Consider the following 17,496-nt stretch of genomic DNA (forward strand, 5'->3'; position numbering starts at 1 on the left):
GGCACTGGCTCTCCATTACCTGAGGATCTAATAAACAGAAAGCACAGAGCGTGATCTTCTGCCAATTGACCCCAGGAGAGAAGTGTTTTCTTTCTATTATTGAGGAAATAGAACCTCAGTGGAGTTTCCATTCCCTTCGGGATGTTTCAAGGATGCTTATAAGAACTTTGTAGAAATATTGAAGGAAGAAATACAGAGAGGTCCAGGGATAGAGTGAAAAAAGGCCAACTTGACAGAGGTGAGTTTGGGGCTCCTGAAGTCAAAGGAGTGTATTCATTTCTTACTTGAAATGAGAGACTCCGTAACAGAACGCTGAGGGTTCAAATACTGAGAACTTTTAGAGGTGTGGAATTTGAAACTTGGTTTGAGCTTATGAGAGTTTCATCTTCGGAGCTGTAGGCTCTGTAGAATTGAATGGGAAATAGCAGGAAATAGCAGTTAGTTATTCATTCTGTGCTCAGCTTCATGAGTGTAAATGAGGGCACTTTCCCTTCCCGCCTGCCTCCTTTACAGATTTCTTTGGTTATAATTGTATTTTGAAGTCCAATTAAAATGTTTTCATTACAAAAGAAGCTATTTTCACGTGTCCAGCATCTATCAAGGGTAAATTGTACCCTAATAGAATCTAGTGACATTAAAAACAATAACACAAAGTGCATTCATTGATAGTGTCAGAATGATGATAGAGACTATCTGGAGTAAAGATAAACTAAGTGTAAAGATAAACTAAGATGTGTGTGTGTGTGTGTGTGTATGTATGAATGTGTATGTGAGTGTCTGTTACTCTGTGTGTATAAGTGTATGTATAAGTGTTTGTGTTTGTGTGTAGCAACAGTCAGTAGCCTTCTCATGAGACATAAGAGCTCAATTGAAACTTGAAAATAGATCAAATTTAGCCAGGTAAATAAGCATGAGCAAAGAGGTATCCTAGAAAAAAAAAGCTACAAAGTCACCAAAGTTCTAGAGCATATCATAGTGAAATTTGAAACTGCCACAGTGAAATATTAGAAAGTAAAAATAGAGAATAGTATATAGATCTGTCAAAAGATAGAGATTTGGGATAATGGAAAACTATGGGATAGTACTTTTTTCAACAGAAAATGTGTATTTAGCAGACTTGAAGATCAAGACTCCAGTGTTCCTGCAGACATACAGAATGAGCAATGAACATGACTTTCAACACATAGAAGTACAAAACAGTGATTTAAACAGTGATTTCTATCTAGGAAACACAGGAATAATGGTTTAGTGGAAATTAATAACAAAACCCTTCAAAGAGTAGTAGGCTGCTATACCTGATTCAAAAGTATAATCATAACATGAGGACTGTGATTTCTATTGTATTTGCTATTATTTTAACAGGGATATGTGAAGCAGAATGGTTTCTGAATAGCAAAACAAACAAACAAAAAAACCTTCCTGAACAATGATCAAAGAAGGGGAAGGAACACTATCTACAGAAGCAATGGTTAACATAATTCTTCTAAGCAGGTGGTCTATAAAGGAAATAAATAATTCTGATATCAATAATGGGTTCTTTTATAAGTTAACTCATTTGACAAACACTCTTCAACACAAGTAGTTTTCATGCACAGTGAAAAATATAAGGCTCAGAGAAGTTATGTAAGTTGGCCAGTATCCAGTCAATAGCAAATAAAATTCAGGCTCTGTATGTTTGACATAAATCCACTCCATTAAGCATTATAGTATGTTCACCCAAAAGCAAACCTAGAAATATAGGCAGGTTATTACTTTTTTTAATCTCAGAGTATCAAATTAGAAATATAACCCAAAGAAAGAAGCATTTAAATTTGTGTGTATTTGGTATATATAAGTGTGTAAAGGTTTGCATGTGTGTGCATAAATTGGGCACATGTGTGTGTACATACTCAGGTGGAGGCTAGGGGTCAATGTTAGGTATTCTCTTCCAATATTCTCCACCTTCTCTTTGGGGACGGGTACTCCCATTGAACCTGAAGTTTAGTGATTTGACTAGCTGTTTGGCGGGAAAGCTTCTGGGATCCTGCTGTGCCAACCTCCCAGCACTGGGAATATAAACATGAGTATTCACAGCGAATATTTTCACATGGATGCTGTGGACCTGAATTCAACTCCTCATGCTTGGTTGACAAGCATTTTACCAACTTAACCATCTATCTCCAAGCCTCCATATTTACATTTGTACCTCTTTAACTTCTTCCACGTTAGTTGAACATGGCCTTTCCCTCATCCACAAGTCACTCAAATGGAGATATGGAGAATGGGAAATCTATCAACAGTGACTCTATTTGTCTTTTCTGGTTTCCTCCAGCTCCAGACTGGTGGCCTCCTGTACTGTTTCCCTTTACTTTTCATCTACATCTTTATTATGGCAGGAAACCTGATGATCTTCTTTGCTGTGAGGCTGGACACCCATCTTCACAATCCCATGTATAATTTCATAAGCATCTTCTTATTTCTTGAGATGTGGTACTCAACAGCTACCATCCCTAACATGCTCTCCAATCTGATCAGTGAGCACAAGACCATCTCCTTCGTTGGCTGCCTCTTACAAATGTACTTCTTCCACTTACTTGGAAACACTGAAAGGATACTTCTCACCTTATGGCTATTGACAGGTATGTTGCTATCTGCAACCCACTGTGCTATCCTAACATCATCACATTGAGGCTGTGTGCTCAGCTTACTCCTGGTTCTTGTATATTTGGCTTCCTCATCCTTTTACAGGACATTGTGTGGATTTCTACTCTACCCCTTTGTGGTTCCAATCAAATCCATCAGATCTTCTGTGATTTCGCCCCTTTGTTGAAGTTAGCCTATACAGATACCTCTGTGATTTTTGTTCAAGATATGATTCATGCTCTCGCTATTCTGATAACAAGTCTGATTATTTCCCTTTCTTATGTAAGAATTATTGTTATCCTGAGCATCCCTTCAACAGAGGGATGTAAGAAGGCCTTTTCCATCTGTGCCACCCACATTACTGTCTTCCTGTTGTTTCTTTGGCAGTGTGGCCCTTATATATCTTCAATTCTCTGCCACTTATACACCATTCTAGGTTAATACTATTGCTCTTACATTTTCTGTATTTGCTCCCTTTTTCAATCCTATTTATATATAGCCTGAGAAATAAGGACATGAAAGATGCAATTAAAAACTCTTTTGCCCTCAAAAGGTGATCAATGAATCAGGTATGTAATTTTAGCTTATGCCTTTTTAAGCTAAACAAGATGATCCCCCCCAAAAAAAATGATCCCAAAGAATGACTGTAATTAAAAGATTATGCAATTGATTTTTTTTCTTTCCAAGACAGGATTTCTTTGTAGCTTTGGAGCCTGTCCTGGAACTAGCTCTTGTAGACCAGGCTGGCCTCGAACTCACAGAGATCCGCCTGCCTCTGCCTCCCGAGTGCTGAGATTAAAGGAATGTGCCACCATTGCCCTGTGATCTAACACTTTTTTAAAATGAGCTGATGGATGGACACATAAATTGTATCTTCTGAGAATTTACAGAGATTGTAAAATTAGCAATTTTTTAAAAAAAATTTCCAACCATTGAAAGGTATAAAAATCCCATATATATATGTGTGTGTATATATATATACATATATATATGTATATATGTTCATATATATATGAACATATATAAGTACTACAGAGTGGTTAGGTTTACAACTATGAAGAACATTCACATGCATTATCTTTTTGACGCAGTCTCTTGGCTACTGTTACCTACACTATTATCTTCACAATAACCTTGAAGTCTTCATAGACTCATGCCTCATCACAGTGCATAATAACTCTCTCTGTTGTTGAGTGGTTAGTCCAAAGCCTTTGAACAGGTTGTGGAGAAAGAAACCTTCCTTGTGTCCAAACTATAGACATTTTCCTTTCAACTTGTTCTCCTTTCCATTAGTGTTCTGATTGTTTAAAACACATGTATCTCTGTGATGTGTTTCATCAGCAGGAAATTATAGGTTATGTTTGGCATTGTGTCAATCACTATAAAAGAAATTGAATTATATAGAAAGTCAATATGAGTAAACTGAGACTGAATAAATGCATGTATTTCATTAATCACTCTAAAATATTTTGTATCTTTTCTCTTTGAAGTTGCAAAATACATAATTTTGTAGTATATTTAATATTGTACATATTTTACTTCATAGTACATATTTACAAAACCTGGAATTTTATACTAAGATATGTGTGTCTATACAGTATTTGTTATAGCTTAATTATGAGATATTATACTGAAATCTTGTAACTTGAAATGTTACAGGTTTTCTCCATATCGTGGTCTTATAAATCTAGTAATAATTATATTCTTGAACAATGCTTCAAGATAAATTTCAAGAAGTCAATATATTACAGAAAAAAAATATAAAAATATTTACCATTCTTGATTAAACATTGACTACTTAAACAGGTTTATAACTGACACATAAATGTAAAACTATCAGTAGGACTTATAGAGTGACATCTGATCTATAGTTTAAATCTGCTATCTGCATTTTGTAGAACCTATTGATTTGATCATTGGCAAGGTAAAGGTGTAGCATAACTAAAAGAGAATTCTGATACATTAAAATATAGGGTTCAGCCGGGCGATGGTGGTGCACGCCTTTAATCCTGGCACTCGGTAGGCAGAGGCAGGGGATCTCTGTGAGTTCGAGACCAGCCTGGTCTACAGAGCTAATTCCAGGACAGGCTCCAAAACCACAGAGAAACCCTGTCTTGAAAAAACAAAAAAATAAAAAAATAAAATATAGGGTTCAGTTCTTCACATTTGTATAAAAATTATAAATTCATAACCTTGAAATGAATAGGCTCTCAATAGGCTGTAGGCATCTTCCTGTCTCATAATTTTAGATGGATTTTTCTGTTTTTTGGCTATTGAGGAGTTATTGGACAATCCTAGGCTTCTACATAGTGTTTCCTAGTCGGACTTACCCAGGGTAGCTGCTTTACTCTCAACCTTGCATCCAGCCTGTGTTATTCTTCCTCTTTCTTTAGTCTCCTTTCTTCTTTGTCTTCCTCCTCCTATTGTTTCTATTGTGGTAGCCTCTAAACATTATCATGCATAAGGAAATGAGCAAAAGTGACTTCGGTTCTAAGAATGTTCAGCTGGATCTTCTCTGAAGCCTTTAAAGTCAGAAGTAAATGGCCTTTGGTACATTGAGAAGAAGCTGACCCAGATACAACAAAGTGGATTCCATACTGAAAAGCATGGGAAGGAGGATAATTGAAAAAGAATGGAAAAAATAATCACAAGATGGAAAATGAGAAATCGTAGGTCGTGCAGAACAGCAGTTTATGTGGATAGATGAGACCACACTGAAGATGGAATCTGAGGCAGATCAGAGAAGGGGTCTGGTAGAGCGTAACAATGAAGACAGGGCAGAGGACCACTTGGAGCTTATGACGGATGATGAAAATGTGGCTGAGGAAGAAGAGAATGACAGAGACAAGACCAATGATGAGGAGACACTTAAGGACATAGTGGGCTTTAGAATTCTCAGCTCATTATTTCTTTACCTAGTCACTTGACCTAAATGAGATTAATCCTAGATCTTCCTTGTTAACTTCTGCGCATTCTCAATATTTCTCCCCTTGCCTTTACTCTGTTTATTCATTAGTATGGTCCCAGACCTGGCTCCACTTTCATTTTCCTTGATGTGAATTTTATTTTGTCATTTATTTAATATTTGTAATTAATATGTTAATATTAAATCTGTTTTTTGTTCAATTTTATTCTGAAAGATTTATTTTTAGTTTTGACACCTTTTTGATTTTTATTTTGTTGCATCTTTATGCCAATAATGTAGCATACTTTTTTTTTTTAATCAGCCATGGCTGTTTTCCTTCATGCAAAGAAAATCTTACTAAGTTGTAGCAGCTGAGAGCAACTTTTAATTAAAGCAATGTCTATTATTCCCCATGATTACCCTGGGGAACTTTTCAGCAAAAATGTAGCAATGTAACTATGTGAGTGGGACTTGGTCTTTAAAATGGTGTAATAGTCTTTATATACTTTTATTATAGAGGATACTATTGATACCTTTCTGAGAAGCCTGATTTTTCAAGTCTTTTTTTCTCAAAATATAAAAGATCTCTTATTAAAGCAGTAATCTGGAGGGGGAAAGGAGTCTATATATTTCTTTAATCTCACAATGTTTGAAAATCTAAAAGAATGGCATATGCATGGTATATTAAAATTTATATATGTTAAATATTGTATTTTATTTATTTTTCAGTAAATCTAAAATGCAACTAATGAATTTCCTAGATGTGTCATTATGTATAAACGGGAGACCACCAATATTTAAATACATAATTAATCATCATATAATGTAATATTATGTGTTTTTAACAACATTTTCTTTTTTTATCTTTTTTTTTATTGAGAAAAGGGAAAAAAAGTTTCAGCCTCCTCCCAGCCTCCCATTTCCCTCCCCTTCTCCCACCCTTCTTCCCCTCCCCCACTCCTCTCCCCCTCCCTCTCAGTCCAAAGAGCAGTCATGGTTCCCTGCTCTGTGGAAAGTCCAAGGTCCTCCCCCCTCCGTCCATGTCTAGGAAGGTGAACATCCAAACTGGCTAGGCTCCCACAAAGCCAGAACATGAAGTAGACCTTCATCTGGTGATGGATGGAGATAGAGACAGAGACCCACACTGGAGCACTGGACTGAGCTCCCAAGGTCCCAATGAGGAGCGAAAGGAGGGAGAAGATGAGCAAGAAAGTCAGGACCACGAGGGTTGCACCCACCCACTGAGACAGTGGGGCTGATCTATTGGGAGCTCACCAAGGCCAGCTGGACTATGACTGAAAAAGCATGGGATAAAACCGGACTCTCTGAACACGGCGAGCAATGAGGGCTGATGAGAAGCCAAGGACAATGGCACGGGGTTTTAACAACATTTTCTTGAAGGAAATAGACTATTTGCTTTCAAAATCTCAGAAATCATATGCAATATGAAAAATATTATAGTCTTAAATTTAAATTTTACTTTAAGAATAATGGTTAATGATGGGAAAGGTTGTAGCAGATACTGTTGGATACCTGCTTAATCAAACAGTGGTAATGGAACTGGAAGTTTTTAATTGTAGTATTCTTTTCCCTTTTTTTGAAGGGATCTTTGTTGGGTGAGGCTGCTAGTTTGTTTCCTGATCACCCGAACTCTAAAAAAAAATCACACAGAAACTATACTATTTGCAATACTGTTTGGCCAATAGCTTAAGCATTCTTTTAGATAGCTCTTAAATCTTAAATTAACCCATTCCTATTATTTTATGTTTTACCATGAGGCTCATGGTCTTCTAGCAAGGTTCCGGCTGGCAGCTTGTGTCTTTCTTCTCTGGTGGCTACATGGCTATTCAGTGATTCTGCCTATTTCTTATATATCTTTTCCAGCCTGGCTATGTTCTGTTAAGCCATTGACCAAAAGCAGCAGTTTTATGGTGATAAAACATATTCACACCATGCAGAGGGAAATCCACATCAGGTCTTATCACTGAGGTGTAATGAGGAATATCATGGAGCTTTGGGGGTAACTATTTGTCTCCTAGTCACATTTTCTTTGAAATGATTTAGACTTATATTTTGTTGAAATAAAAAATAAAAATCATTTGTCATTTAGGAGTCAAGTAAATACAAATATAAAACAGGTTAAATTGTGCACTTCCAACAGAATATTAACATTAATTTAAAGTTATCAGTCTGAATACATGAATTTCAGAAAAAAATCTTTCTCACCCTCACTTCTGTTTTGACATACTACTTAAAGAAAGAAATGTAATTTGTTTTCCTAAAAGTAATACATATGTTTCAATTTTAGTTTTCCATACAAGAATGAAGGTTTTTTAAAAGAAGGCCTTATAGCATCACAGGGTAGGAGATATTTAAGAGGAGAGCAAATTCAGTTGATTTTGTGACAGTTTAGACTATAATTTAAACAGTCTTGAAAAGTAATCATATTTCATTATTAATTTGCTTTAGTCTTTGAGAACCTTCCCTGCCTGTCATTTATCTCCATTGAGAGGTTCTGACTTTGATGCACAAAGGTTGTAAAGCAAAAGAAAATCAATCAATCAACACTATTATCCTAAATTCCGATAAGCAGCAAGTAGGTGGAATATTCAAATGGCCAAATTATTTTTTTGAACTTAGATGACTGGCCTAGTAAAAGGCAGAAGTAAACTGAGTCTCCTCCCTTGCTTCCTTGTTCCACGCCTCTCCCCTTCTTTACTGTACCAAAAACACTCAAATCTGAGTCTTAGATCTTCCTCATTTTGATTCACTAAAGCATTGACACCATTACAGAGGCACAGAAAGGAGAGCAAATAATAATAATAATAAAAGGAAAAGAGTGCATTGATTCCCATGTCAGGAACTCCCAGGCCCATTTGAAATGAGCTGGAGATCCTTGGACCTGGGATTCTCCTAATTACTAAGCTGAGCTGCTTTTCTCAACTGAAGCCATTATGGGGATGATTGTTTTTCTACTAATGTTTAGTCATTTATTGACAATTCCCAAGAGAGGCAATCATTTTACTCATCTTTAAGAAGAAAACAGAGGGAGAAAAAGGGAGACGATCCATGAAGAGAATTAGATCTATTATATCACTGACTGATGAGAGAAACTGAGTTTAAAATAAGGTCTCAGGGTGGAATCCTAGGGAAGGAAGCTAGTTCTCCTGTGGCACACACACATCAATGGAGCAAAGATAGAGTCTTCGTTCATGATTATTCTGACCTTAGACACCAGCAGCAACAAGGTTAGTGGATTAGCTATTTGAAGGGTGATGAGAGAAATATAGAGGAAAAAAACAACACACCCACGATAGTAACGGACAATGCCTCCAGGTCTGTAAATACTGTGAGTGGCCTTTGGTGGGATGGCTTTTAAGAGATATGAAAGTGCCAATACAACATATAAAGGTTTGGATTAGTAGATTTCTCTATACAAAGGACCCCTTTAAATTTAACATAGATAGGCACAAAGATGGACTTCTGAAATGTTTCAGGAATGTCCCCATAATTACATGTGTTTTCCAGTCGGGTTTTGGAAATTAATGTCACTGGCAATTGCTCTAGACTCACCACTACCAAAATTTGGAGAAGGAACAGAATTCAATGGGTAAACATAAATATTGCTGCTTTTGGTTCAGGGTTCCTCATGCTTTCTGTGCCTTAATAGTGTGAACTTAGAGATTACAGAAAGGTTTGGGTCTACTTAGAAATTACTTTCTTGAGCAAGTGTGTGATTCACATTTTAGAACCAGGTTCTGAGAGTCATAGTTACAAGACTTGCTGGCTACAGTTGAGAACATCAAGACTTAAATTTTGAAAAATAAAATCAAGAAAAGTTAAAAATACTTTAAATAATGAGCTTTAAATATGTGACATGTGTGTGTATAAACATACATAACAGAATAAGCCACTTTCCCCTACCATATACATACACATATATCACAAGTAATGGAGTGAACAGCAATGTAAAAGCTACAAGAAATAAATGAACTTGGTTAGCAAAAGGAAGCAGAATTGGAAGGAAATAAGAACAGGATATTTCTGGAAAATGTGACTCCTCTTCCAGATATTCAGTAACTAGAAAATATAAGTTATATGAATAAAATAATATTCCCTTCTCTAAATTAAATGTGTTAAGTAGCAAGTTCCTATACCAACAGGAGATAAAGCAACTTTTATTTCTGCAGAAAATACTTTCAGTATACACAAAGGAAAATGATAGCTTTTGTATGCAAACAAGAGAAGTTTGATGGGACTTAATCATATAATTGAGAGTTCATTGATAGTGAAACTAAAGGAGATTTTTAATACAATAAGAAAAAATAAGCATAACATGACAATTGATGTGGTTTGGAAATCAATGGAAAGATAGCTATAAACTGAGTGTGACTGGCACACTCAGGAACGAAAATAAGAAAGTTAGCTAGGAAACTTACTGAATGCTGACACTGAAGTCATGTACCAGCTTGGAGTATCCTTAAAAAAGAAATTTAACTTCCCAGTAGTCTGAGAGTGAAGGCTCAGCTCGAGGTTTTTATATGCTTGCTTTCTTCGAAGGCATGTATGCTTGGTTAAAACAAAAAATGTCCATCATTACCAGAGTCTTCTGCAGTCTTTCCACTGAAAACGTCCCAATTTTTTTCTCACAGAAACTCCAGTCAGTAGGACCAAGCCTAGTCACCTTATTTAAGCTCTATTAGTTTCTTAGATGCTGTGTGTGAAAATACAAACATACTCTGAGATCCTGGGGCTTAGAAACTCAACATGTGGTTTTCAAGAGGGAAGATCTCAGGACACAATACGTGGCACTAAAAGCTGGGTGAAGGTAAAGCTTCTGGGGGGGGGGAGGTCAATGTGGAGCCAAGAGAGAGATTCAGAATAGGGATTTATAAAGTATTGGTAATTAAAAAGAACAAAGGTCAATGGAAATTGGGAATCTCGGATAAATAAAATGTTGAGATAAAATGACTCTTCTGTGTGGAATGGAATAGAGATGAGAAGAATAAAATAAGAATAGAATATTGAGCTATCTATATACTTGGGAAATAAAAATGGAATATCCAGGAAGGGAAACATTAGTAGGATTGACAGACAGACGGCTACTGAACATTGCATTCCTGGCCTTTGGGGGTGAGCAGAAGCAAATCCGAAAAGATGAAGGTAGACAATTTATTTGAAGAGATTGGGACAATCAGAGAAAATTACCCAAGGCATTGGGAAGCAAGCTTTATAAAAAAGAAAAAATAATTTAAAGAGAGAAGCATTGTCCTCCAAGTGAACATATTTCATCCTAAAAGAAAAATAAATCAGTAGAGAAGGTGAAACAAATCATTGTGAGAGAAGAGTAAATAATTAGCTGGAGACAATGCCCTGTCCTGTGCTGTGTTCTAGAATCTGTAGCACTCTATAGCTCTCCTTTCCCACTGTGCCCCACAAAATTGTGAGGGCAAGCCTACCCTTACAGCTCATATATTCATATTCAATTCACAAACCATGTCATTTTGACAAACATTTCTTGAACAAAACGCCTTCAAGTCTCTCTTTAAAAGGAGAGTGATGGAGGAGGAAGAGTGGTATATCTTTTAAAGAACAAACAACAGCACAAAACGCCATTATAGTTCATCCTCTGAATCATTTTAAGTATGTAATAGGAAGAGGAGGTAAGCTAATTAGAAGAAAGGGCAGAAGATGGGTAGAAATCCCCTGTGATGGCTTTATTAGTATCCCTTAGACACCTGTATGTTTTCTAACAAGAAACAAAAAGAGTGTGGATCTTGGTAGCACGAGAGTGGGGAGGAACTGAGAGGAGTAGGGGGAGGGAAAACTATAATCGGAATATATTGTGTGAAAAAAAAATTCATTTTCAATAAAAGAAAAATCATTTCAGACCATGTGTTTAGAATCAGATGAACTGAGTTGAGAGGTAAAGATTTGATGGAGGCCTGCAGTGATGGTACACGCCTTTAACCCCAGCACTCAAGAGCCAGAGGCAGGTGGGTCTATGTGAGTTCAAGGCAAGCCTGATCTACAATAGCTATTTCCAGGACAGCTAGCACTGTTACACAGAGAAACCTTGTCTCAGAAAAAATTGTTAGGGAATCAGTAAGGTTGGAATTCAGGAATGATCATCATTTTTATTCCTGTTTCTTCAAGTCCTCTTCATGATGGTTTTAAAATATATTTTACTGACCAGTGGATAAGCATTACCTGCAAATCTTCAGGCTCTATCTCGGACCTCCTAAATAAAACTTTCATTGAGGGCACTGGGAATCTAAGCTTTGCCAGCCCACTCACTGATTCTGAGCAGTGCTAGGACTTTGGAATTGCCAGGTATAAATATAGGTTTTGTTTTCTTTTCCCTTATGACAAGCTTAGTTGAAAGCCAGTGTGGAATACATATGATTTCATTCTTCATTTCTCTTCATCCACAGCCACAGTGTAGGTGACTTCTGAAAGGCTGGCGCTTGGTAAGTGTGTGTTCCCTCGGAATATAATATACACTTTCTAAAGAGTTTGAGGCCACTAGGACTTGCTGACACTTGCACTTCTTACTTGGAGATGGAGTTCTCTAATTGGACGGCTGCTCCGGAGTTCATTTTTTCTGCTTTCCCTTGCTCCTGGGGTGATTCTGTCATCTGCTTCATCCTACTGCTCTTCATCTATGCTTTCATTATTGGCGGAAACCTGGTTATCATCACAGTGGTCCAGAGAAATACGCACCTCCACACACCCATGTACTTCTTTATCAGTGCCCTTTCCTTCCTGGAGATTTGGTACACCACAGCTACCATCCCAAAGATGCTCTCTAGCCTGCTTAGTGAGCGAAGGAGTATTACTCTGAATGGTTGTGTCCTGCAGATGTATTTCTTCCACTCTACAGGCATCAGTGAGGTTTGCCTCTTGACAGCTATGGCCTTTGATCGCTACCTGGCCATCTGCAGCCCTCTTCATTATCCCACTATCATGACTCCTAGAATGTGTGCCCAACTGATCCTAGGTTGCTGTGTCTGTGGCTTTCTCACACCCCTCCCTGAGATTGCCTGGATTGCCACGCTGCCATTCTGTGGCTCGAATCACCTTGAGCACATCTTCTGTGACTTCCTCCCAGTGTTGCGCCTGGCCTGCACAGACACCCACACCATTGTCATGATCCAGGTGGTAGATATTATCCATGCTGTTGAGATCATCACAGCAGTCTTGCTCATTGTCATGTCCTATGTTGGTATTGTGGCTGTGATTCTGCGCATCCGGTCAGCTGAAGGCCGCCGCAAAGCATTTTCCACATGTGTCTCCCACCTGACGGTCTTTTTGCTCTTCTTTGGCAGTGTGGCTCTCATGTATCTTCGCTTCTCTGCTACCTACTCCTTGTTCTGGGACACTGCCATTGCTCTGGCCTTTGCTGTTCTATCCCCCTTCTTCAATCCCATCATCTATAGCCTGAGGAACAAGGAGATAAAAGAAGCCATAAAAAAGCACATAGGTCAAGTGAGCATCTTAATTCACAAGAGCAGGAACCTTACGTAACACGGAGTCTTTTGGAGGCCATATTGATTCTCTTTCATTCTCACCTCTCAGAAATCTTTTTATCAGCCTTTTACTGAAACGTGTTTCCCAAATGTCCCTGTTTCATGATACTTACAAACAACTAAATTAGAATTATCATTGATTTTCTTAGGTGCTCATGGATATGTGAACATGTATGGGAATGCATGTGTTCACGTGTGACAAGGCCAGAGGTAGATGTTAGATGTCTTATTCAATTGCTTCTCCACCACCATTTTTTAGACAGGATCTCTAACTGAATCAAGATCTTGCCCATTGGCTGAATTGTCTAGCCAGGAAGCCTAATCATCTCCACATGGCAGTTGATGGGCCCTGATTTGGTTTAATGGCAAGGATTTGACCACCTGAGCCATCTCCACAGCTCCTAAATTTGATAGCTTTTTTTAAATCTTCTCCAACCCTGCATATTTTGGGGTATAGACAGAGGTACCAAGAAAGGTCTTACATTTCAAACATCATCAATTGAACATTATGCCACTCAAGGTATATACAGTAACTTTATGTTGCTGAAGTTATCTTGATAAACACTTTAATTTGAACATAACCTGAACAGTTATTTTATGATTTGAAATGAAACTCTGCTGGTAAAGTGCTGATCTAACATGCATGAGGCCCTGAGGTTTATCCTCAATACAAATAAACAACAAAGAAGACATCAGGGCTGATGGGGTGGTGCACAACATTAACCCCAAAATTTGAGAGGCAGAGGCAGGTGCATCCCTGTGTGTTTGAGGCAAGCTTGTCTACTTAGAGAGTTCCAGAATAGTTGGGGCTACATAGAGAGACCCTGTCAAAAAAATTGCTTGTTGGACATCAAGTGTAGAGTCTTCATAAAATGAAGTGCCACTCTGTATAGAATCGAGGAACAACACTAACCTATAAATTGAGTATTTGAATTTAAATTAAGTTACACACCAAATGATCAGTCTCTCGTAATAAATTAAAATTTATGTTTTCAGTATACTCATGTGTGTCATGAATATTAAGCAATGTATATAATAATGTCTAACTACTAAACCAGCGTCACCACTCTAAGTTTAATGTTACAGCTAACAGGTCAACATACTGAATAGAAATCCATTTATTCTCTAGGCTTTCAAGATCCCATATTCTCTGTGGTTCAGTATTAAAGGCTCCCATTGCTAACATCTTGTGTGTTTCATTAGGAGCCATTTTCTCCAGTACCCATGCTTGAGTTTGGATAGAATAAGACTCATTACTCTGTATATATTGGTAAAACTTTATCCATCTTTCTTCCACTATCACAAATCCTGTAGCTGCCAGCCTACTTTCCTTGCTTCTGTATCACAATCTTTCATCTTCATTCCTAAAATCTGTAGAAAGACAGAGATAACAAGGAAGGTCTTACATTTCAATACCCAGAGCCATTTAATGCTGAGCTTGACTGGGGAAAAGGAGGAAAATGAAAAGAGCTTTATGTTGCGGGTAGAAGAAGTTAAAATAAGACTGCACAGGATACTTTATTTTTGAAATGAGAGAAAAACAACAATGGGATTCAGGCAATGCTGTTGGAACTTGTGATTATTTTTCCATCTGGGAATGTGTGACCTCCCTTAATATTATACATTCTAAGTCTTGAAATTTGCAATTTCACAAAATTTAAAGAAAAATGTTGTATTTTGATGCTCCTTTAGTACTTAACGAACACCATTCCCTTGTTTTTGGTAGTATCGTTATAAAAATGATGCTTATAATTAACTACTGTATGAAAAAATTATCTCATTTCTTTTTCTGACCATGACACCTTTAAATTTTGTATTACATAATTGTTTGTTTTCTAGACACAGTCAATGCCTTTAGAAATTAATATAGCTAATTAATTCTTACCTCCACACTTTCCAACATTGAAGCCAAGACTCCCACTTTCTACAGAATGTTTTTTTCTTGAAATGTAGATCTTAGTTGTACTCTGCCTAGAAACCTTCCACAGTCAAACACAATCACTGCAAATTATTATAGCCCGTTCATTAACTTGCTTGTGCATGTTTGTGTGTGTGTGTGCACATGCATTTGTGTGTGTGTGTGTGTGTGTGTGTGTGTGTGTGTGTTTAGTACAAACTATTCCAAGCTCATGGAAAAAAATAGAGAAAAGGGAGAAGTTAAAACTTGTTGTATGGTGACATTAATGGTACATTTCATTGTAAACATAATCTTCATAAGTATACAGAATTCAAGAAACATGCTTTCTGATTGGATATAATGGGAGCTACTAATACATTCTCTGTTGACTTTAAGTTATTGACATTTTTGTTTAACAAAAATTTCGCTACATTTATTAACCCAATATTATTGCAAAAATAAAATAAAATATGAATTCATACTTGTGTTTGTATTTTTTGAAACTAACAATGCAATTTTCTATTTATTGCACATTTCTATTTTAAGCACTCTATTAATTGTCTCCAATATAGTGTTTTAAAAAGTAATTTGTAATATTCATTTTTGTCATTCCTATTATAAAAGAGAAAATTGGTTTATAGCAGTAAAGTGACTTTTTACAAAAGGCTAAGCTATAATTCAAATCCGGAGGGTAGCCTTCTCCAAAGGCTTTGCTTTAACCATCCAGGAAGTATTTTCTAATACTGTTGCTTTGTGAAAATAGAGAAGTACTATATTACCTGGGCGATTAGTTGATTGGGGTTCTATTTGCTCTATCATCATGCAAATCACAAAAGCCAAGACATGGTTTTCAGAGGATTTTCCTGAGACCCATGATCTTGACTATGAGGTCCAAAGGTTTATAGCTTGCAATCTTAAGAACTAGAAATTTGCAGCTCCAATATCTAGCGTTCAGAATTTACAATACCTACTATTCAAGTTAGAGACTTCCTATAATGGTTCTTGACTGGCAGTGACCTGCACTCACTGAACCCATAGTTCATTAGCAGTTGGTGATGGCCAGTGAAAGAGATTTCAAATACTACATGTCAACTCAACTCTTGGGTTATGTGATGGCTATGCTTCGGCGTCAGTTTGACTTTATCTGAAATGAACTACAATCCAGAAATAGGGGCACACCTGTGGTCTAGAACTTGAGATCTTTAATCTGGATCTCTAGGCTAGAAGACACACCTTTAATCTGGGCCACACCTTTCACTGGAAGCCTATATGAGGGTGATGGAAGAAGGAAGCATTTTTTTCAGTCTCTGCTTGTTTGACTTCTCCTTGTCAATAATCCATTCCTTCACTGGCACTGGAGTCTACTTCTTCTAGATTCCAGCATCTAAAGAAGACCAGCTGAGACACCCAGTTTCGAGGGACTGAGCATCTACTGGATTTTTGGACTTTCGCTTCAGAGCTAGTCATCATTGGACTGCATTATGGAAATCATTCCAACAATCTCCCATATTAGCAGTGGTTAAGAAGAGACCAGCGTCATTGAGGTGAAATCTGGGAAGTGTTTTGAGAGTAGAGAGAAGCTATGTTCCAGCAGTGGCCAAGGTTGTGGGACCTGATAACATGTAAGAATCACCAGGTGGTCCTGGTTTTGAAGGCATGAAATGGCCATGAAGAGTAGCTGAGGCTTGGCACTGTGGGAAGCTAGGAGAGGTCACTGGTGAAGTGTACCCTCAGTGGCAGTAGAAGGTCAGGTACTGAAGGGGTCGTGTGAAGGAGTTGAAGCTTAACACATGAAGAAAGCCTGTGAAGGGCTGCTGAACAATATATTCTATTGTCTTAGCCCACTTAACAGTCAAAAATCAAAGAAAAATTTAAGTATGAAGTAGCTCCAGCAAAATAAAAGGTAAAATCTCAAGAGAATGGCTTAATAATTTTATTCTATTCTATGGGAAAATAGTTCACATTAAATTAGTCTATTTGTCTTTGTTGATGAATGAGTAGAGAAAAATTTGACTTGAAAATGAGTTTACAGAATAGAAAGTGTAAATTTTTGGCTATGAAGCTCTTGGATCCTCTGAGTCGAAGAGCAGAACATCAAACACCTCACTTTGTCCTGACGCCTAAGCCCAGCTGAAGCAAGCTGTTCAGGGCTGATTAATGCTGTATGAATATAGATATGGCCAAGGCTGATAACCAAGACCCAGAAAGATAGTCCTCCAAATTACCCCACCCATGCACCAAAGACTTCTCTTGTAAAAAAATCATTCATTTTATAATTTTCCTAAGGTTTGATTAAAAAATGAGTCAAAACAGTAAACAATTTAAAATTTTTTAATTTTAAAATTTAAAATTTTAAATTTACTTTTTAAATTAAAATCTCCTTTTGAAGTTCAGGTTTAACTTTGACTCTTGATCATTGCAGGTCTTCGAAGTCTGTTTTCTTGTAACTATATCTGAACATACGTGCATTACTCTAATTACTGTTTTTTAATTAGATAATTCCCTTCCTGGGCCTTCTCTTTAACCCAGATGTACATGATCCA

At 37.2% G+C, this 17,496-nt stretch overlaps 1 protein-coding gene and 1 pseudogene across 1 annotated transcript; both read left to right on the forward strand.

The window, feature by feature from the left end:
• Positions 1-2,260: 2,260 nt before the first annotated feature.
• On the forward strand, positions 2,261-5,549 carry LOC142858169 (olfactory receptor 6K3-like; annotated as a pseudogene).
• A 6,539-nt stretch (positions 5,550-12,088) lies between these two features.
• On the forward strand, positions 12,089-13,054 carry LOC142858170 (olfactory receptor 6K2-like). Its single transcript, XM_075987364.1, has one exon. It carries the CDS (start codon positions 12,089-12,091, stop codon positions 13,052-13,054), a length of 966 nt encoding a protein of 321 aa, XP_075843479.1.
• The last annotated feature ends 4,442 nt before the right edge of the window (positions 13,055-17,496 follow it).

This window comes from Microtus pennsylvanicus, chromosome 10 (genome assembly GCF_037038515.1).
Source record: "Microtus pennsylvanicus isolate mMicPen1 chromosome 10, mMicPen1.hap1, whole genome shotgun sequence".
Taxonomy (NCBI): Eukaryota; Metazoa; Chordata; class Mammalia; order Rodentia; family Cricetidae; genus Microtus; species Microtus pennsylvanicus.